General features: G+C 37.8%; 1 protein-coding gene and 1 long non-coding RNA gene across 2 annotated transcripts in view; both read left to right on the forward strand.

Moving 5' to 3' along the window:
- Window positions 1–22120, forward strand: part of LOC141392135 (uncharacterized) — a 139149-nt gene that overhangs the window by 47836 nt on the left and 69193 nt on the right. The gene's annotated exons all lie outside the window — the stretch shown is intronic.
- Mabi (Mabiki) lies at window positions 4462–6539 on the forward strand. The gene is made up of 2 exons (XM_073969662.1): window positions 4462–4578; window positions 5540–6539. The coding sequence occupies exon 2, from the start codon at window positions 5748–5750 to the stop codon at window positions 6537–6539; it is 792 nt and encodes a 263-aa protein (XP_073825763.1). The 5' UTR covers window positions 4462–4578; window positions 5540–5747.

The raw sequence follows: 22120 nt of genomic DNA on the forward strand, positions 1-22120 counted from the left end.
TTATTTGGATACCTACGCCAACCTGCTTTACATCATTGTAATGATGGGATTTTTTACTTTCATTGTCAGACTTTGCTTTTGGAAAGTCCCGAACCAAAGCTGTGATATTCGTAATTATTATTAAAATCGCAAAAATGAAAAGTTGTCTTCTATTAGCGGCTTTTGCGATATCTTCGTTGTTTGACCACCTACGATAACCTACGTAACATCGTTGCAAATGTGATATTTTCTTCTTTCATTTTTTTTGCTTTGGATATGCCCCTTTTAGAAGCGGAGATATTCCCTTTGAAATAAAACTTTGACCCCTGAATATTATCCGACTATCACCAAAATCAATATGCTTCTTTCTCTGTAGGATCCCCATTAGCCCCCAAAATTTCGTGACGATCAGATCAAAATTGCGAACTGTAGCGTGATTACAAAAAAATTAAAAAATGGGATGTATTGCCGACTATTGTGATATCTCCGTTATGTGGCCACCTACGCCAACCTACTTTGCATCACTGTAAAGATGGGATTTTCTACTTTCATAGTCAGACTTTGTTTTTGGAAGATCCCCAACCGAAGATGTGATATTCGTCATTATTATTAAAATCGCAAAAAGTTGGGTTCTATTAGCGGCTATTGCTATATATTCGTTGTTTGATCACCTACGAGAACCTACTTTACATCATTAGAAAGGCGATATTTTCTACTTTCATGGGCATGTTCTACTTTTGGTATACCCCATATTGAAACTGAGATATTCGCTTAGGAAAAAAACGTTGTCTTTTTCCCCAAATAAGTTTTTTGCCCATTACGACCCCTAAATATTATCCGACCATCACCAATCAAATCTGTGTGACCCCCATTAACCCTCAAAATTTCGTGACGATCCGATCAAAATTGCGACCTGTAGCGTGATTATAAGGTTTAGATGGACAGACGGACGGACTGACGGACGGACACACATAGCCAGATCGACTCAGCTCGTCGAGACATTCATTTTAGTATATATAAGTATGGGTCTACGACCATTATTTCGATGCGTTACAAACTTTTTGGCCTCAACCAACTTATAATACCCTCCCCACATAGTGGTGTAGGGTATAATGATTAAATCTGGTCCTGCTAACTACCATTTTTTCGCAGCTGCAAAGCCTATCAGCCTCATACCATTGTCAGATGTTTCACTGTAGAGACTGAATTTCCCGAATGTTGGGCCAAAGATATTCTCCTTTCCAATTTTTGCATTAAAATCGCCTGGTATAATTTTAAGGTCATGGGCAGGACAACGATCATAAGTTTCTTCTAAGCGCTCGTAAAATATATCTTTGGTTTGTACGTCCTTGTCTTGAGCGCAGGTAAAGCTGATGTTGAAGAAGTTTGCTTTTAATCGAATTGCAGCGAGTCTTTCATTCACTGGGGTGAAGCTGGAGACCAGATGTTTTAACCTCCGAACAACTACAAATCCGCAACCAAACTCATGCTTTGTATCATGGCACCTATATTACAGTGCGTCACCTTTAGGTGTTGTTGTGACGCCTTTCCCAATCCATCGTATTTCCTGTATGGTAGTAATGTTGAAATTGTACTTTTTAAGTACATCTGCCAATACGTAAACTGCACCTTCTCTATAAAGGGTGCCAACATTCCAGGTGCCGATTCGCAGATCATGGTCCTTAAAACGTTTGCGGGGTTCGTCAACTTTAGAGGGGTTTGTTTATCTCTTTTTTTTCATAGTAGGCTGCTTTTTCAAGGGGAGGGTTACTAACCCGACGCCCAAACCCAAGTTTTTAACGTTCATGTTAGCTCACTACCTTTAACGGGTGTTAAAGGCAACTCCCCAGGTGTCACCATGGGGAGGTCAGTGTCCACTTGAGATGAAAGAGGAATCAAGGTAAATCCTGGGCTTTGCCATGTTAAAGGCGGTCAGGACCGTTCCTTGGTATCTTCCATCCCCTATGTCTAAAGTATTCTCCAGAATAATTTATAAATTGTATGAGACACCATGGTATCTGAACGCTTTACAGTGTCTTCTGGCGACGAAAATCCTTGAACACGATTTTTTCATGATTTCAGGGATTAAAAAGAAGTCATTGGGTGCCAATTCAGGGCTGTTCGGCGAATGACCCATCAATTCCACGTTTTGTCCGGTGAAAAGGCGTTGTTTTGAATCGATGTGTAACAGCTCGCTTTGTCATGGTGCACAATGATTCGTCTTCCTTGTTCGTTTTTTGGAATTTTTCCGAAGACTTCAGGCGAAAAAAATGTTGGTATACCTCTCTGAATTGATCGTCAATACCTTGCTCAAGCGGAATAGTCGCCACTTGTCCAGTTTTGGCGAAGAAATAGGCGACGATTTGCTTCGAAGTGATTCTTACATGAAGAACTTTCGTTGGATTTGGCTCATCTTCGAAGACCCCCACGGTCGATTACTGTTTTGTTTCGGGTTCATACACATGTGTAGATCCATGATTCATCACCTGTGACGATCGTATAAACGTAATTGAAGAACCGCCATAATATTTTTTTCAAAATTTCTTTGCCCGAATCGCCATGAGCCCTTTTTGAGCGATTGTCATTTTATGCTGGATCCAAAAAGAACAATGTAGAGAACATGCATTATCGAATGTGTGATGGTGGAAGAAATGTCTAAGGATGCCTCTAACTCACGATGACTATCATGAAGATCAGATAACGTACGGCATCAATGTTTTCTAACACAACGGCCGTTTTTGGACGACCTTCGTTTTTGAGCGAGCGTCGGCCATGATTTAATTCATTAAAGCTGTTTTTCGCAGTGGTGCTTCATCGTCATACGATGTACTGTTGCCGTGATAATACACGACGAAAGTTGTGAAAAATGGTCGGCGAAAATATTCACAAGTAAATTAATTTTTTGGTAAAGCAAATTTTTCAAGTCACTGTAACAATGCAAAACATCGTACGTCAAACCGTATGTACATGTCAAAGTTTCCAATGGAAAAGTCAAATGGCGCCTGGCAACACATAGTGTTGACTAGGCCAGAAACTTATATAGTTTCTCTCGTATAAGTAGTTCAGCTCTTGGAGGAGCTTACTATTGCGGGAATACTTCTCTTGAAACGGTTGTTGTGAAAAATCCGCCAACTTACACCTCGGTGTCATTGCGTTGGGAATTCTTTTTGGAAGACTACCCATTAAGTTGTGGTGGCCAATACACACAACCAGGAACTTCAGTTCGCTGTTACACAGGTTCGCTATTACCCAGGTGCCCTATTTACGAAGAACTACAGTTGGTTTCGCCAGAGTTTTTTTTTTAGCTTTTTAGCCATTATCCCAAGAAGTATTAAAGTGCCCGAAAAAATAGACCGTCGTAATAGGGGCCGCGAGGACAACCTGTGGCAAAAAAACTCAAAACTATCAGAGATGTGGTCCTTTATGCAAATTTGCGAAAAATTTGAAATCAGTAAATTTTTTTTTAATTGTTTTGCAAACATCCCGGAAGTGGCAAGGGAGACTTCTCTCATATCAATGAGTGCACGCCGATTCATATTGGCTCAATGATATGGGACCTACTTTTTATTGCCGAGTCCGAACGGCGTGTTTTACGACACCACTTGTAGAGAAGTTTTACATGGCTGAAATATTCAGGAAATGTCGCCAACATTACTAAGATGTGTTTTGCCACCGTTGATAATTTTATGTTTCCTGGCCGGACAGGTGTGCTACTACTACTACTGCACCACGGTGGCACCATCATGGCATATCAAATTGGTTATTCCCTACAAAAGTTATCGTGCGGACTATTTTAACGAAAATATATTGAACTTTGGTGAGTGGGGGGAAGTACTTGAACTTGATCTAAGTTTGGACAAAATATTATTAGTGGCAAAATAGAGTACGATCGGGTACTCCTTTCGAGAGTTATCATGTACTCTAGTCAGTCACACAGACGTGCGGACAGGGCTAAATCGACTCCAAATTGTCTGAAATGGATTATTGTTTCGAAGAGGCATATTTTTTATTTTGCATAAAGACTATGTTTATAATTAGGGGTTATTTGAAGGTCTTGATTTACATATGTATGTATGTATGTGTTTCCCTAAATCAACCCATTGTGCATTATACAATCTGCTACTGTAACTGTTCAACAATTTCACACCTAGTTTAAACGGCAATTAATAGAAGTTTTTCAATTTGAACTTCAGAACAATGAATATTCAAATATAGAAAAATTAACGGCAAGCGGAGAAATCCCCATGTCATGATGATCTGCGGCTTACAAGTGTTAATCGAAGCCAATAAGCAAACGCATATAACTCTGTAATACAAAGTGGCTAATAAACCTGTTGCGGTGCCGGTGGGTAGGTGGTCAATTACAATCAACAACAAGTCAATGAATAAATAAATCAGCAATTGATTTAAATAAAAACGTGATAAGACATGATAGAGCTTATTAGTTCGCGTCAACGTCAAACATTAGTTTCTTGATTTACTTGAGAAGCTTACGGCAGGCAGCAGCAGGTACGAATGGCGCTGTTGTGATGATAAAATTAAAGTTGCTTCTCCGATCAATTTATTAGACTTTTAAACAGCCAAGGAAGTGTCACGACTGTAAGGCGATTATCATTAAATTACAACAAATGGTGAATGTGTATAGATAATTTTGCAGCATAGAGAAGAGGATAAGACGCTTATTAGGATAGGAAAATTTTTAAAAAACAAAATTATTTTCATTAGAATTACACAATTATCAGTTTTCAGTCAGATTTCAAAAGCCTTCAACTCTTGGTGAATTGGTTTTGACACAATGTATGACTTTGTGGTACATTTTCAACAAATTTCGTTTATAAGAAACAAGTTTCTTATATCCGAATAAATTTTCTAATAATTGTAATATGTTATTTTTATCTTAGAAACATGTTAGGACATGTTTTATTTAGTAACCAAGGCCAAAGCGGCGCTGTTTGGTGATCTACCTAGACGCCACTGATCCTTGTGGCCGCATTATGGACTGCGTAATAGAGTGTGTGCAGCGTTAGGGAAATTTTGTTTGTTGCAAAACAAACAAACAATGTCATAAACAATTATCTGCACATAAGAGAAAAACAGTAACTGTTTTGAAAGGAATATTATTTCAAATATACAGTCAGAAACGGTTATAACGATATATCGGTTATAATGACGAAATCCAAAGTCCAGACTGTATAATTTTCTATTTCGATCGGGACTTTCCATGAATTTTAGGATCGATATTAGCCTCTGTGGTACTTCAGACAATTAAATTTGCAATTTGTTCTCAAGTTCCTTTAAAAGAAAATTGTTGCTTATATCCGAAAAAGTTGCTTGTATGCGTTACATATCATAAAAAGCCAATTGCAACTAACAGACATGCTTGTGCATGTTTCGGTGAGCTAATGGCTTATCACTGCGCTTAGTATCTACCTAGCACACACTCACAAATAATCGCAATGTGCGGTCCCAAACTGACCTACGCTCAAATGTGCGCATGTGCGCGCAGCCCTATCGGAATGTTGTTTGTTGCAAAGTAAACAAAACAAATTTGTAAACAAAGGGATTTCGGCACAGAATTTGCCAAAAAGAAAATTTGCCTGATAAGGAAAACTATCAAAAACAAATAGCTGGTAGCACCAAAGTCGCGAGTGGTATATATGAAGGCGTTGCAAGTGCAGAACAGCATAGTCGAGCCATAGACAGCATAACAGAAACATCACACAACAAGAAATTTACAATTTTCAAAAAAAAAAACGAATTACAACAAAATGTCTTTCATAACTGAAGAATCATTTGAATATCGCCACAAGAAATTCGATCAAGGCAAACGGCCACGTGGAGATTCCATGAGCAGTCGCAACAGCAGTATCATTAGCGAGGATGAAGATCGTTTGGTGGTGGACATTGAAAGTGTGGGCGACGAACAACCCCAGCTACAAGAAACCAGCAGCAGCAACAGTTTCAATACACCCATCACCACCTATCACTACAATGCCGAACACATGGATGTGGACAACACAAGCGAACCACCTTACAAAAGATCCCGCACCGGCTCCTTTGGTTCCAATTCATCATACAGTTCGTACTCACCCTCACTAATGGGACGCAATACTTCAACACCAATGATGATGACAAGGACGACATCCTCAACATCACCACTTCTCGCCTCCACTGCTGCCATATTGCCGAAAATCAGCACTGAAACTCTGGCCAGCATTTGTAAATACCATGGCAACATGGTAAGGAAATTTCCCAAAAAAGAACGCACACCCAAGGATCAGGAACGACGTGATAAAAATACCATTGCCTGTCGCATGAGTCGTCGTGTCAAGAAACTGGAACACATTGCCATTGAGGAGCAATACAAGGAATTTTCTCAACAAACTTTTGAAATTATTGAACAAGCCATGCGGTCCACAGCTTACTTGCAGGAACTTATGAAGCTTTCGAATGCCGTTAGCGCCGGGGAAGTGTTTGGCATTAAGGAGGAACCATTTTCGTCAGTGACACCGGAGAAGAAACCTTTCACCATTGCCTATCTAATGGGAAATGAGGAGTAGGATAGTTATAAAATTGCATTCATTTTAAGTTTTACTTAAATATTTTGTCTTTTACTTTAAAGGCTGTTATTATATGATCACTGTGTGATTGTTTTTTGTAAATACATATTATAGTTAAGTTAAATTTTGTGATATTTAAATAAATAATAAAACAAATAAAACATTACAAATATAGCAGTATTTTTTAAGGGCTTTTAAGTTTTATTTCTCCGAGGTTGAGCTTTTCGACATTAAAGAAGTAAAAATGTACAGTCGGCTTTGCCGACAGAGATATACCCTCAGTCTGTGTGGATTGAAATACTTTTTTTCCAAAAAAAACTTATATATTCAGGGGGGTTTTCAAAATGTTGGGCTTATGAACCGACAAAAGTATAGATAGGATTAAAGCTCAAAAATTTGCGGGGATAACGATAGATAGGTATATTGGGTATTTTAAATGTTGAAGACAAAAATTGCAACCGATTTTGATGCAAATGTAAATTTTAAGATGTTAGCGAATGAAAATCCTCCTTCTGTCAACATAGGTCCACTTCTGGGTGAAGCCCCACAACCCTACACATCCATTGAGGAGTAAAATGTCAATATTTTTTTGCTTTCATTTGTATCTATAATGTTTATTGGTCTATTTAGTAGGTCTGTACCATTAATTTTATTAATAATGTCTCTCAGATCAAGTTCAGATTGGAACTGCGTTACAATTTTTAACGCATATTGTTATTTGTACCACAGCATCCAAAAATGTTGCATTATATATAAATCACCAACATTTACAGGTCAAAACTATGAATAATTGCGAGAGGATTCTTAATTTAACAGAAATCATCATTTGTTAGAATTAGTGAGTCGATTTCTTCAAAACACAGTCACCAATAGCGTTCATTGCGGCGTTTACCTTCCACTTTGGAAAATGCAATTAAATTTCCGAAGTCATATTAGAAAAACTCGAATTTCTCCGAAGAACGCACGTTTCCGCAGCTGTTTTATGGCTTTGCGAACAGAGAAGACCCCAATCTTTCAGATCATACGTATCTTAAAACGTGAATATACGAGACTCACTTTTGAAATATCCACGGAAAATAAAAAAAAAAATAATTTTGAAAACCTCAAAAAAGTACATCTTTCCAATTAAAATTGCACGAAAACAATAAGAGTTTTTTGCATTTTTTAAAGAGCAAAATATCATAATTGTTTTGTAAAATATTAAGAAAAATAAATCATGGCATACTGACTTACCATTTGTCTGCGCCGCGCTATTTTTTTTAATGAAACCAAATTATATTTCTTAAAAAAAATTATGAAACAAAAGTGCAACTTTAAGTGCATTTTTAAGTCGTAAATCGCCAAACTGAATATGGGTCATTTGCAGTGGAGTATTTAGCTAACGAATTCAATAAAAATTTAATTAGTTTTATGTACTTTCAAAATTCCTTAAAGTTCCACTAAACTTCCCATATTTCGCACTGTGCGTCGTACAGTGGACAGTGAATGCAAGTTGTTACAACAGAAATCAAAGCCATTCGAGAGCAGGCCGTTAACTAAACTTTTCCGAAATTTTGTGTGGGAGGTACTCAAGGGGTATCCGTATTGGAACGTCATCTAAGTCTAATATAAATTTCACGATGTGCAAAGCAATGAATATAAACAAACAAAACGATTCCCGTACCAATCACACAACGCCATAAACTTTTCAGTTTCTCTGAATCGTTTCATTCTCACAACCAAAACAAAACCACAAACTTTTTAATGTAAAAAGATAAAACCGTACGATTGCTCAAATGTACTTCGGCTATGCTTTGCGAGTTGTTTCATTCACCACCGAAACAAAAAGTTTTTTTGCAAACGTTTGCCGAGCGTTATGGTCAATGACACACACAGGCACACACACACATGTGATTGCATAACAACCCTATAAACTAACATCAACATACCACTGTGAATATTTTATCAACCACCAAACGTTTTTGATTTTTTCACATATGTTAAGTACTATTTAGTTTTCTATCTGCTCTTGTGGAGTTGGGTACTTTTCGCTAATCGTTTTGTTGGCACTCACGAATGTAAACGAAACTAAACAGCGAACTCCACCAGCGTGGGTTATGTTTCGTTTTGTATTGTTCCTATGGAAAATACGAAACGATTGGACGTTATTTAAAGTATTTTTACGTACGCTGGTGCAAAGTATGGACCAAATCGGTTACTCCCTTCAAGAGTTATAGTGCGCATAAATTATAATTAACAAATTATAAATAAATAATTAATTAATTAAATAAATATATATATATATATATATATAAATAAATAAATTGTTGAAACATGAAATCAGTTTTGAGAAAAAAACGGCCAAAAAGTCATAACCATGATCTACACATATGACCATATACATATGAACGGCTGGACCGATTTGGATAATTCTTTTTTTTTTTTGAAATGTTTGTCATAACCCAACTTAGGTTTTCAAGCAAAGAAAATTTGACAGCGCCCACATTTTTTAATTTTCAATTTTATTATTTTCTACAAAGACTACAGAACTGATTTTCCTGAAATGCTATATTTAAAATAATTACGAATGCATCGGTTTGCAAATTAATTTGCGAGACAATTGTAGTTGTGGCTCTGATCTTACCTAAATTTTTAGGACCCAAAGACTCTTTTTAAAATATGTTACATCTACAAAAGTACTAAACCGATTTTCCTGAATTTTTCAGGTAATGTACAGGAATAGCCTAAGGTGGAGATTGGATGCATATTTTCTTGAACTTCGAAGGGGGCGGGGTGCTTCCCTTTGCACAATTTAAAAAAACGTCATATCTTTATGAATAAAAATCAAATGCCGTCAATTTTACCGCGCCACTGCTTTCAATTTTCATTCCAATTTAAAGTTTTTTTGCAAGTACTACTAAACCGATCTTCCTAAAATTGTCAAGGAATGCACAGGGATGGTCACCGAAAACAGGCTACATATTTTAATGAATTCCAGAATTCTCCAATACCACTGAACCGATTTCCATCAAAATTTGCAGCAAAAGCTCAATGTTTGTATTCTATGAATTTCGGAGGAGGTGGGGTACCTTCCCCACGCCTTTCTTTTAAACGCTATATGTATAAGCCAAACTTATGATTATGTCGGTTTAAGCATAAATTTTGGGAGACAATGGGTTTGTGTGTACCCTAGTTACATATTTGGAGCCAAAATACCGGACCACGCCCACTCCTTTCAATATTTTCCAAAACTATTGAACCTAATTTCATGCATTTTTCAGAAATTGTTCAGGAATATCCCGTGGTCCAAAATACTATATATTTGTATACGAATTTCGTTTGTTTTTGTATGTTTTATAATCGCAATATTTGCTAAACTTATGAGTTAATTTTCGAGACTACGGTGGTTGCTCCCCCGATCGAGAAAAGCGATATATTTACAAATGTCCTTAAATGGTGAGGTTCAACGGTCCATCAACCATGAAAAACTAAAACATATAAGTTTCAATAAGCGGGAGAATTCGACTTAACCATTTTTTTAATTTTCTAATTAGATCGCTTTAGGATAAAGGCAGGGGACATGGACGATAATAAATCCGGACCGGGTCTGCTAGTTTGTAATAATTATTACAAATGTTTCTAAAATTTACAGTTGTATAACGGAAAATTAAAATTATGGAGTACGAGGACAAACCTAATATTAATGTTATATGACTTCTTAACACTTATAACTTTATTAACAAATTATTGATAAATGTTTTAAGATAAAACCTATAAACAAGCGTATTATTTTTATTAACAAAAAAATATGAGGTTTAAAACGAAAGCGATTTGTCATTTTTGTTTTTATTCCTATCGTAATATTGTCAAATAGACACAGAATGATTTGAATTATTTCATTTGCTAGACAGCATGACAATTGAAATTTGAAATGTGAACTTTGTTTACAAATATATTTCAAAAAATAATCTGCTGAACTTTGGTGTAAAAAGTCAGAAAGTCTATAAACATTTTCCCCGCTAACATACCTAAAGCGGGAAGGGAAGAAAGTTAAGATTTCGAATGTCGAAGAGCGCATTTCTTCCAGTCAAAGCGTTGAACTTTTTTAAAATTTCTTTTTTTTTTTGTGAATAGTATAACTAATCAATAAAATAATTTCTAGGTTCCACTATTGTCAATAACTTTAGTTTCAGGCCGATTAAAACACTTTATTATTTATTTACACCCTGCCTTGTATAGACTTGATAACGTGTATAATGAGGCTCCACACAAACAATCATCATGACATTGTAATTAATTACAAACTATACATTTTTGCAGCGCCGATTGCATGATATTAATTCTGCTTAGGTATGATCGGTCAGTTGCTTGAAAATAACAATTACTCTTGGCTAAATTATCTAATACTAATTACAAAGCCTTGATGGAAAATAAATTCTAATCAAATGACTTACGGCGTTTACATAATTATTGGCAATACTATTTTGTGATGGCGATGTTTTGAAAATCACTTTTGAAATGAAAAGATGATACAGGTTTTAGTTGGTTTGAAAAAAGTTATATAAATACATAAGTTAATTACATTAACCAATACCAAGCAAGAACTAGCTGTAATTTGACATTTGAGGTTCTCAGTGGTCACGAAACTTCTCCACCAAAAATCGTCCATGTTTTGGTATAGTCCCCATATAAATGTATCTCCCAATTTTCGGTATTTTGAGGATTTAGCTACCTTTTTTGACATAAGTACCTGCAATTTGATGTTTGAGGCTAATTTGACATTTGAGGTTCTCACAAAACGTATCCACCAATAATTGTCAACATAGGTCCATGTTTTGGTATTGTCCTCATATAACGGAGAATTTTAACTACTTTTTTTAATGAACTACCTGTTATTTTAAATTTTATTAGAAACTAGCAGACCCGGGTTAGCAACGTTTATTGATTTGTAATGACTTTATGCTTTACAATTCAAAAATAGGTATTTTCTACCTCATTTCATAGGGTTCATTGTCAACCCAAGTTATTCATTGAGGATGTTAAAATTATAAACAACTTTTGTCTGTAATCTTTCTTTTCTCTAACGGACTTTGTCGGATCCGTTCGCCCTATTATCTTTATCCTAACACGATCTGATAAATGTTAAAAAAAAAGTGTAAAGTCGAATTCTCCCGCTTTTTGACACTTATATGTTTCTAGTTTTTCAGGGCTGATGGACCGTTGAACTTCACCATTTAAGGCAATTTGTAAATACATATATTGTTTTTTTTTTTTTTTAATAGGGGAGATGTAACACGGCACATGCCAAAAAATTTTATGGAAATCGGTTCGGCTATAACATACTTAAAAAGTGGCCGTGGTCGAGACATCGGACCCCAAATAAGAACATCTGATCGGGGGCGCAACAACCGTTGTAGCGAAAGTTTAGCAAATACATATACCGATTATAAAACAATAGGTCCCCTAAATTCATCGACAAAAATATATCATTTCCCTGCAAAATTTGAAGGAAGGGGTTCCATGCGATGACGTGATTTCATGGCAACTTTTGCATTGGTTTAAACGAAGTCGTGAAAGATCCGATCTTTTCATTTGCATTTAAACCAAAGCAAAGGAAGTCGTGAAAGATCCGATCTTTTCATCAGCATTTGAACCCATTCCAGCGATCCAATTGAGATGAATTTAGTGTTTTTATTTATAGTATAAATAAATTGTATACACATTTTTCTAAATATGTAAGATTAATTATTTACAATAGGCTTGATGTTGTCGGAGACTCGAAATCACAACCAACGTTGTTAAAACTCTCGTTGTAATGATGTCAGTGCAAACTACTTACTTACTTACTTACTTAGCTGGCCCATTACAGAACATTTGTTCTATAGGCCGAACTAAGAAGAGATCTCCATTCCTCTCTATTTGTTGCTTTGCACTCTGGAATACCGCGCCTTTTCATCTCATCATCCACTTGTTTGCGCCATCTATTCCTTGGCCTGCCAATTCTGCGTGCACCGCCATGTGGCATGTATTCATACGCCTTTTTAGCGGGTTCATCTTCGCTCATTCTTATGATATGGCCTAGCCAACGCAATCGCTGCATCTCGATACGTTTAACAATATTGATGTCGTTGTATAGCAGATACAGCTCGTGGTTCATGCGACGTCGATATTCACCGTCAACGCAGATTGGTCCGTAGATCTTTCGAAGAATTTTTCTCTCAAACACACCAAGCACTGCCATGTCTGCTTGCGCAAGTACCCAGGCTTCGGAGCCATACATCAGCACGGGTAGTATCAGTGTTTTGTAGAGCGTTATTTTTGTTTGACGAGATGTGGCTTTGTTTTTAAACTGCTTACTTAATCCAAAGTAGCATCTGTTGGCCAACACAATTCTTCTTTTTATTTCACAACTGATGTGGTTACTCAGGTGTTGACGGAGGTGCCGAGGTAGACGAAGTCTTTTACTACCTCAATATTATAGGAACCAACTTCCACAGTCGGTCCGAGCTCAATGGACGCATTGCGCGTCGACACCATCAACTTGGTCTTTTCGCCGTTTACCGCCAGACCCACTTTCGCAGATTCTGCTTCGACCTTCCTAAAGGTATCAGTTACTTCCTTTACTGATCGTCCCATGATGTCTATGTCATCAGCATAGGCAAGTAACATGTGACTATTGGTGTAGATTGTGCCACTTCTTTTGACGTTTGCCTCTCGTATAACCTTTTCTAGCAGGATGTTGAAGAGGTCACACGAAAGGCTGTCTCCTTGTCTGAAACCTCTTTTGGTACCAAACTCTTCGGAGAGGTTCTTTCCTATTTTAACTGAGGACCTCGTGTCAGTTAAAGTCATTTTACAAAGCCGGATGAGCTTTGCGGGAATACCAAATTCAGACATGGCTTGGAATACCTTTGAGCGCAGCGGGCTGTCGAAGGCTGCTTTATAATCGACAAAAAGGTGGTAGGTGTCGATCTGCATCTCTTGGGTCTTCTCCAGGATTTGCCGCAGGGTAAATATCTGGTCAATGGTGGACTTGCCAGGTCTAAAGCCGCATTGGTATGGTCCAATAATCTCGTTGACCATTGGCTTTAGTCGTTCGCACAATATCCCTGACACGATCTTGTAGGCAATAGGGAGTAGACTTATGCCCCTATAGTTAGAGCATACAGTCTTATCTCCCTTCTTGTGGACGGGGCACAGGATACTCAGGTTCCAATCGTCGGGTACTCGTTCTTCCTGCCAGATGGTGCTAACTAGCTGATGAATACACCTTATCAGCGTGTCGCCTCCGGCTTTGAACAGCTCAGCTAGTAAGCCATCGGCCCCTGCTGCCTTATTATTCTTCAGCCGATTTATTGCTGTCTTTACCTCATCTTGGCTGGGCGGTATACATTCAATACCATCTTCTGGGATTGGGACTGTGGTATCTTCGTCGTCTTCGCTGCTATTGGATACCAACAGATTTGAAAAATGTTCTTTCCATATCCTGAGTACACTATCTGTATCAGTTACCAAATTACCTTGCTGGTCTCTACAGGAGGATGTGCCTGTACCAAAGCCATCAGTTTGATGCTTGACTCTTTGGTAGAATTTTCGGACTTCATTCTGGCTCCTGTACATCTCGATTTTTTCACACTCCCGCTTTTCCATCTCTCTCTTTTTCCTGCGGAAAAGACGTTTCTCCTCTCTCCTTTTCTCCCTGTATCTCTCTCGTGTGCTACGCGTTGCTACGGATTGTAAAGTAGCCTTATATGCCGCATTTTTCTCTTCGGTGGCAGCACGACACTCCTCATCATACCATGGATTCCTTGGTGGAGGTCTCTGGTATCCAAGTATGGATTTTGCGGCTGTTTGCATGGAGTGGGCAATGCTTTGCCATTGCGCTGATATGTTATCGGGATGAGGAGGGCTTTGATTAAGCAATTGGGCTAGTTGAGTGGAATATGCTGTGGCTATCTGTTGTGATTGCAGCTTACCGATGTCTAACTTTCGCGTTGTGTCTGTTCGTACTTTGTTTGCTACGTTTAAGCGGGTGCGTACCTTTGCTGCAACAAGGTAGTGGTCCGAATCAATGTTTGCGCCTCGGAACGATCGTACATCCAACACGCTCGATGAATGTGTTCCATCTATCACAACATGATCAATTTGGTTTCTTGTTTTCTGATCTGGAGACAGCCAGGTGCCCTTATGAATATCGAGATGATTAAATCTGGTACTGCTAACTACCATGTTTTTTGCAGCTGCAAAGTCTATCAGTCTCATACCATTGTCAGATGTTTCACTGTGGAGACTGAATTTCCCGACTGTTGGGCCAAAGATATTCTCCTTTCCAATTTTGGCATTAAAATCGCCAAGAATGATTTTAATGTCATGGGCAGGGCAACGGTCATACGTTTCTTCTAAGCGCTCGTAAAATATATCTTTGGTCTGTTCGTCCTATTCTTCAGTGGGAGCATGAGCGCAAATAAAGCTGATGTTGAAGAATTTAGCTTTTATTCGAATTGCAGCAAGTCTTTCATTCACTGGGGTGAAGCTGGATACCAGATGTTTTAGTCTCCGACTAACTACGAATCCACAACCAAACTCATGCTTTACGTCATGGCAGCTATAATACAGTGCGTCACCTTTAGGTGTTGTTGTGACGCCTTTCCCAATCCATCGTATTTCCTGTATGGCAGTAATATCGGTCTTGTACTTTTCAAGTACGTCTGCCAATGCGAAGACTGCACCTTCTCTATAAAGAGTGCGAACATTCCAGGTGCAGATTCGCAGATCATGGTCCTTAAAACGTTTGCGGGGTTCGTCAACTTTAGAGGGGTTTGTTTTTCTTTTCTTTTTTCATAGTAGGCTGTTTTTTCTAGGGGAGGGTTACTAACCCGACGCCCAAACCCAAGTTTTTAACGTTCTTATGGGTGAACGCGCGGCACATGTTAGCTCACTACCTTTAACGGGTGTTAAAGGCAGTTCCCCAGGTGACACCACGGGGAGGTCAGTGTCCACTTGAGATGAAAGAGGGACCAAGATAAATCCTGGGCTTTGCCATGTTAAAACCGGTCAGGACCGTTCCTTGGTATCTTCCATCCCCTACGTCACCCGATGTCATTGCAAAGGGTTGGTGAAAATGACATGCCAAAGCATTGGTGGAAATGACATGCCAAAGCATTGGTGAAAATGACATGTCAGAGCATTGGTGTAAATGACATGCTTTAGATCCAGAAATGAATAGCATCTTTTGGGGTCCACGCTCATAAAAAAATTCATCGATGAAGATGCTAAAAAGATGACAGCCAGATCACTTGCACCCATGATTAAATGGCATCTTTGGTATCGAACATTTTGCTGGGTTTGTACCATGTCCCTGAACATTTTCCGAAAATTTAATGAAATTAGTTTCAGTGGTTTTGGAAAAATAATGTATTGAAAAGAGAGGACATGGCCATCAGTTTTCAAGATATAACATATTTAAAAAGTGGGTGCGGTCTGGTATTTTTGCTCAAAATATGTATCACAACCCCATAGTCTCCCAAAATTAATGCTGAAACCGATATTATCATAAGTTTGGCATATACCTATATCGTTAAAAAAAGGAATACCACCTCCTCTGAAATTCCAAAATGTATGTAGCCTATTTTCACCGGGGGTCATGTACATTCCTATGTATTCCCTGACAATTTCACGAAAAAGAAGTAGTTTCTGTAGAAAAGATAAAAATTGAAGAAAGTTGGCGTGGTCAAATTTTTTTTTACATAAAAACCTAAGTTGGGTTATGACTACGGTGACCAACCGTACTCTATTATAGAGGACTGTACTCTATTTTAGGTGTCCGTACTCTATTTTTTCAGCGTACTCTATTTGTCCTCTATTTTCATCACATGTACTCTATGTCCTCTATTTTTGATTTATTTTACAAATACATGTGAATACAATGGTAATACAATGAAATCAGACATTTAACCAAATATTGTCGCTGTTTAAATAAAATCAGTGGTTTCAAATCACGGTGAAAGAAATGTCCAAGGTTGCCTCTATCGCGTTGATCTTGCATTATCAGTTTACTCACGGCTTCATTTTCTGTCACAACGGCAGTTTCTGGACTACAGTTACTACTTTCTTCGTTGAGCAAGCGTCCACCACGATTGAATTCATTAACCCTGTTTTTCACAGAGCTATGTCTGTAGTCACACGTACAAATTTTTCGGTAAAGTAAATTTTTGAGATAGAGATCGGGCAATGAGGACGCCCCTACCAGAATTTGCGACAAGTGTCGCAGACATAACCATCGTGTCACCCGGTCTGACAAATGATGCCGTTTCTCTTGGACGTACAAAGTTTGCCGTAAAATACATTGAGTGTTTGGTAGAGAGCGGAAAGGATAGAGCTCCTCTACAGTCAATTTCACAAAAACTCAAATTACTTTACGGCAAACTTTTTACGTGTGACTACAAAGGTTTCGGAGTCGAGCGATTTTTGTTTCGCCTCCGACTCCGAGCGTAATTCCTAATAGCACTCAATATGAATAAAATATACACAAGTTTCTATTTTTTCCTATATATTGGCCTTTTTCTGAGTGGTTTCTTGAAAAGAACATTTGTCGAATATAATACACAACTACAAATCTTCTTTGTATAAAACTTGTACATTTATAATAAAAATACAAGATCACCGAAATTTGAAACTCTGTGTAAGAGGTTCTGAAATGGGCAGGCTTTCGCTCTGGAATATGAGTTCAGTTTAGTTATCATATTCTAGATGAAGAATGTGTGGGGTCTAAATCAAATATTCTAAAATATTATTCATTTCTTATCGTATATTAAAAAATCGACCCAGCTTACAAATTCACGCCAAAGTTAAAACTCAAAGTTCTTGAAATTTAATTTTTGGTAAATGTAGAAAAAATTGTTTCCCAGAGTTGGACGAAAATGTTCACAAGTAAATTCCATATTTTTTTTTGCAAATTAATTCTTCAAGTCAAAAAAAAAAAAACGCAATACGTGGTACGTCATACTGTACTGAGTACTTTTATGCTAGAACATGTTAAGCTTTCCAATGGAAATGACGCCTGACATTGTTGCCTAGTCCAGAAACTTATGTAGTAGCCCTCGTATGTGTACTCTATTTTCATCCAAAAATAGTGGTCACCGTAGTCATAACCCAACTTCGGTTTTTATGCAAAGACAATTTGACCAAGCCCACTTTTACTCCCACTTTTCAATTTTCAAATTCAATCTTCTCTACAAAAAGTGCAGAACTGATTTTCCTGAAATTATCAGGCAATGTACAGGCATGACCCCCGGTGAAAATAGGCTACATATTTTGTTGAATTTCGGAAGGGGCGGGGTACTTCCCCTATACCCAATTTGTTAAAAATGCTATATCTTTAGTTGAGAAAGGCTGGACCGATTTGTATAATTCGTTTGAAATGTTCGTCATAACTACGGTGACCACTATTTTTGGATGAAAATAGAGTACACATACGAGGGCTACTACATAAGTTTCTGGACTAGGCAACAATGTCAGGCGTCATTTCCATTGGAAAGCTTAACATGTTCTAGCATAAAAGTACTCAGTACAGTATGACGTACCACGTATTGCGTTTTTTTTTTTTGACTTGAAGAATTAATTTGCAAAAAAAATATGGAATTTACTTGTGAACATTTTCGTCCGACCATTTGTCACAATTTTCTACGTAATGACAACGCGATGAAACAACATCCTATAGTCAGTAGTCACCAGGGTTTCGTAGCGTGAGTTGGAGCCGATCAATTATGTTGTAGTCGGAGACTGGGTCGAAAAAATAACTTGGCTCCAACTCTGGGAAACAATTTTTTCTACATTTACCAAAAATTAAATTTCAAGAACTTTGAGTTTTAACTTTGGCGTGAATTTGTAAGCTGGGTCGATTTTTTAATATACGATAAGAAATGAATAATATTTTAGAATATTTGATTTAGACCCCACACATTCTTCATCTAGAATATGATAACTAAACTGAACTCATATTCCAGAGCGAAAGCCTGCCCATTTCAGAACCTCTTACACAGAGTTTCAAATTTCGGTGATCTTGTATTTTTATTATAAATGTACAAGTTTTATACAAAGAAGATTTGTAGTTGTGTATTATATTCGACAAATGTTCTTTTCAAGAAACCACTCAGAAAAAGGCCAATATATAGGAAAAAATAGAAACTTGTGTATATTTTATTCATATTGAGTGCTATTAGGAATTACGCTCGGAGTCGGAGGCGAAACAAAAATCGCTCGACTCCGAAACCTTTGTAGTCACACGTAAAAAGTTTGCCGTAAAGTAATTTGAGTTTTTGTGAAATTGACTGTAGAGGAGCTCTATCCTTTCCGCTCTCTACCAAACACTCAATGTATTTTACGGCAAACTTTGTACGTCCAAGAGAAACGGCATCATTTGTCAGACCGGGTGACACGATGGTTATGTCTGCGACACTTGTCGCAAATTCTGGTAGGGGCGTCCTCATTGCCCGATCTCTATCTCAAAAATTTACTTTACCGAAAAATTTGTACGTGTGACTACAGACATAGCTCTGTGAAAAACAGGGTTAATGAATTCAATCGTGGTGGACGCTTGCTCAACGAAGAAAGTAGTAACTGTAGTCCAGAAACTGCCGTTGTGACAGAAAATGAAGCCGTGAGTAAACTGATAATGCAAGATCAACGCGATAGAGGCAACCTTGGACATTTCTTTCACCGTGATTTGAAACCACTGATTTTATTTAAACAGCGACAATATTTGGTTAAATGTCTGATTTCATTGTATTACCATTGTATTCACATGTATTTGTAAAATAAATCAAAAATAGAGGACATAGAGTACATGTGATGAAAATAGAGGACAAATAGAGTACGCTGAAAAAATAGAGTACGGACACCTAAAATAGAGTACAGTCCTCTATAATAGAGTACGGTTGGTCACCGTAGTTATGACGAACATTTCAAAAAAAAATTATCAAAATCTATCCCGCCGTTCTCATGTGATGCCATTACCAACGAACGACATTTGATTTTTATTTACATATGTATATTGGTTTGATGTTCCCAGTGGTCGCAAAACTTCTCCACCAAAAATTGGCAGTGACACTTCTGATTCTGATCTCTGACTTGCTAAGTAAAAGTACAATTGAATTTCTCTATGTTGTAAGATTACCGGCCAGATTGACTCCGATACCTTGCATAGCAGCTCCTTAGGGTTTTCTCAAAGCAGTACTCTTTGAGTTTGCCAAGCAATGGCTTTACACAGTCGGTCAGAATACTGAAAGCCCCGTCTTGCCAGTTCATCAACTATTTCATTTCCCTCAACATTACAGTGCCATCTGGGCGAACCGAACAATATTTTAAAGACAGGACAGGTAAATTTAAGACAGGCCTAGAATTTTGAACAGTTTAAGATTTTATGGCAACGAACCCTAGTGCCTTAAGATCAGACGAGCTATACATATACCGTGACAACTCTACTTGCAAAATCATTCATTCCAACTTACAGCTGGCTAGTCTATGCGGGATTGGTCTGGCCTTCAGCCACTCATTCTTATCCGAGATGATTACGTCAGCTGTGTCAAAGTCCAGAGTTGTAAAAAATTAGTCGGTTTCACCCTTCTGTCATTTAGCCCTACCTGGCTACCTACCTATCCGTTTCAGAACGGTAACATACCCAAGTCGTGAGCAACGCCACATACATGCATGTGTATGTACATATTTAGCCCTCTGAGCCTCAACGCATTTCTGGATTTCTAATACTGAACCTGAATATCGTGGGATTGGGTTATTCACACCCCATTTTGGAAAGATTGACAGGGTGGGGTAGCCGAAGTTGCGGACCGATACAACCAATCTTCGAACTTAAACTAAAGTTGGACAAAATATTACGAAAGCCAAATTTGTCTGAGTAAGACCTTAGAATTGGACATTGTGTCCCATTTAATTTGAGCTTTGTGACCATCGATAGGGAGGTCATAACACCCAAAGTGAATTTAAGCCCTATGGCCGCAGTCTGAAGGTAATAATGACCAAAATTATTTTTGGGTCTTATAACCTTCGGGCGTTATGTCTGGTCGCCGGAGTTTTTACAGGAATATTGTTGTGCATTCTTCAATGTTGTTTTTCAGTCTTTCTAACTCGGGGTCCAACCTAAGTTTTTATACCCTCCACCAAACTATGGGGGGTATATTAAGGTTGTCATTCCGTTTGTAACTACTCAAAATAATAGACCCTATAAACTATATATATATTCTTGATCAGCGTGCAATTCTATATTGATATAACCATATCCGTCTGTGGAAATCATTCTACCGTCCGAACGGTTTGAAGTAGGTGGATGAAATTTTGGTAAAAACTATTGGATGTACGTAGGAAATTTGGTATTGAAAACGGGCTATGTAGATCCACGTTTTCGTATAGCCCCCATACAAAGTAACGCGTCGTCGTTTTAAGGAATGTTTAAGATATTGGTCCCATTTGACCACCGAATTGGTTGTAATTTGGTATTTTGTGTTTACAGAGGCTAAATTTCTGCCAAAGTTTGCTTATATAGGTCCGCGTTTTAGTATGGCCTCAATATAACGCCCCATATATAGTACGCGTCACTTTAAGATATTTTGAATGCATTAGTCCCATTTAACCACAGAATCGGTTGTAATTTTGTATTTTTTGTTTCCAGCGGCTAAGAAACATGTCTACCAAAATATGTTTATATAGGTCCACGTTTTGATATAACCCCCATAGGACGATATCTCCCGATTTTCGGTATTTTGAAGGTTTTAGCTATATTATCCTACCAAAATGGCTGAAATTTTATATTTAGCCCTGCTTTGGGATACAAAACTCTGTCCCAGAAATTTACCGGTATCGGTCCACGTTTTGAGTGTTTAGCCTCATTATAACACAGAAATGGCTCAATTTTTGTTTAGTCTTCGTTGAGGATATAAAACTTTCCACCTGAAATTGGTCGGTATAAGTCAACGTCTTCATATAGCCCCCATAGAACAGTACCGCCCGATTTTCGATATTTTGAAGGTTTTAGCCGAAGTGGTTGAAATATGGTATTTAGTCTTTTTCTGGGCTACAAAAATTTCCCTCAGAAATTTGTCGGTATAGGTTAACGTTTCGATAGAACGGTACCTCCCGTTTTTCGGAAGTTTAAAGTTTGTAGCCTCATTATTTCACCGAAGTGGCCGAAATTTGGTATTTAGTCTCTTTCTGGGCTGTAAAAAATTCGCTTAGAAATTTGTCGGTATATGTCCACGTTTTGATGTACCCCCCATAGAACGGTACATCCCAATTTTCGGTATATTGAAAGTTTTAGCCTCATTATAACACCGAAATGACAGCAAGTTGGTACTTAGTCTTCGTTGAGGGTATACAACTTTCCACCAGAAATTTGTCGGTATATGTGCACGTCTTCATATGCCCAATTTTATGTATTTCGCTCAATTCGGAAAATTGTAAATATTGCTCCGTGTTTTGGAAAGAACACCAATGTCGCCCCTTATAAGCTGTTTTGAAAGGAGTTTTATCAGTTGGGATATACATATGTACTATTCCTGCAATAAAAGGCACGGTGCTCTTGAACCAAATTT

Source organism: Musca autumnalis, unplaced genomic scaffold (assembly GCF_047663935.1).
Source record: "Musca autumnalis isolate F117 unplaced genomic scaffold, ASM4766393v1 scaffold_2, whole genome shotgun sequence".
In the NCBI taxonomy this organism is placed as follows: Eukaryota; Metazoa; Arthropoda; class Insecta; order Diptera; family Muscidae; genus Musca; species Musca autumnalis.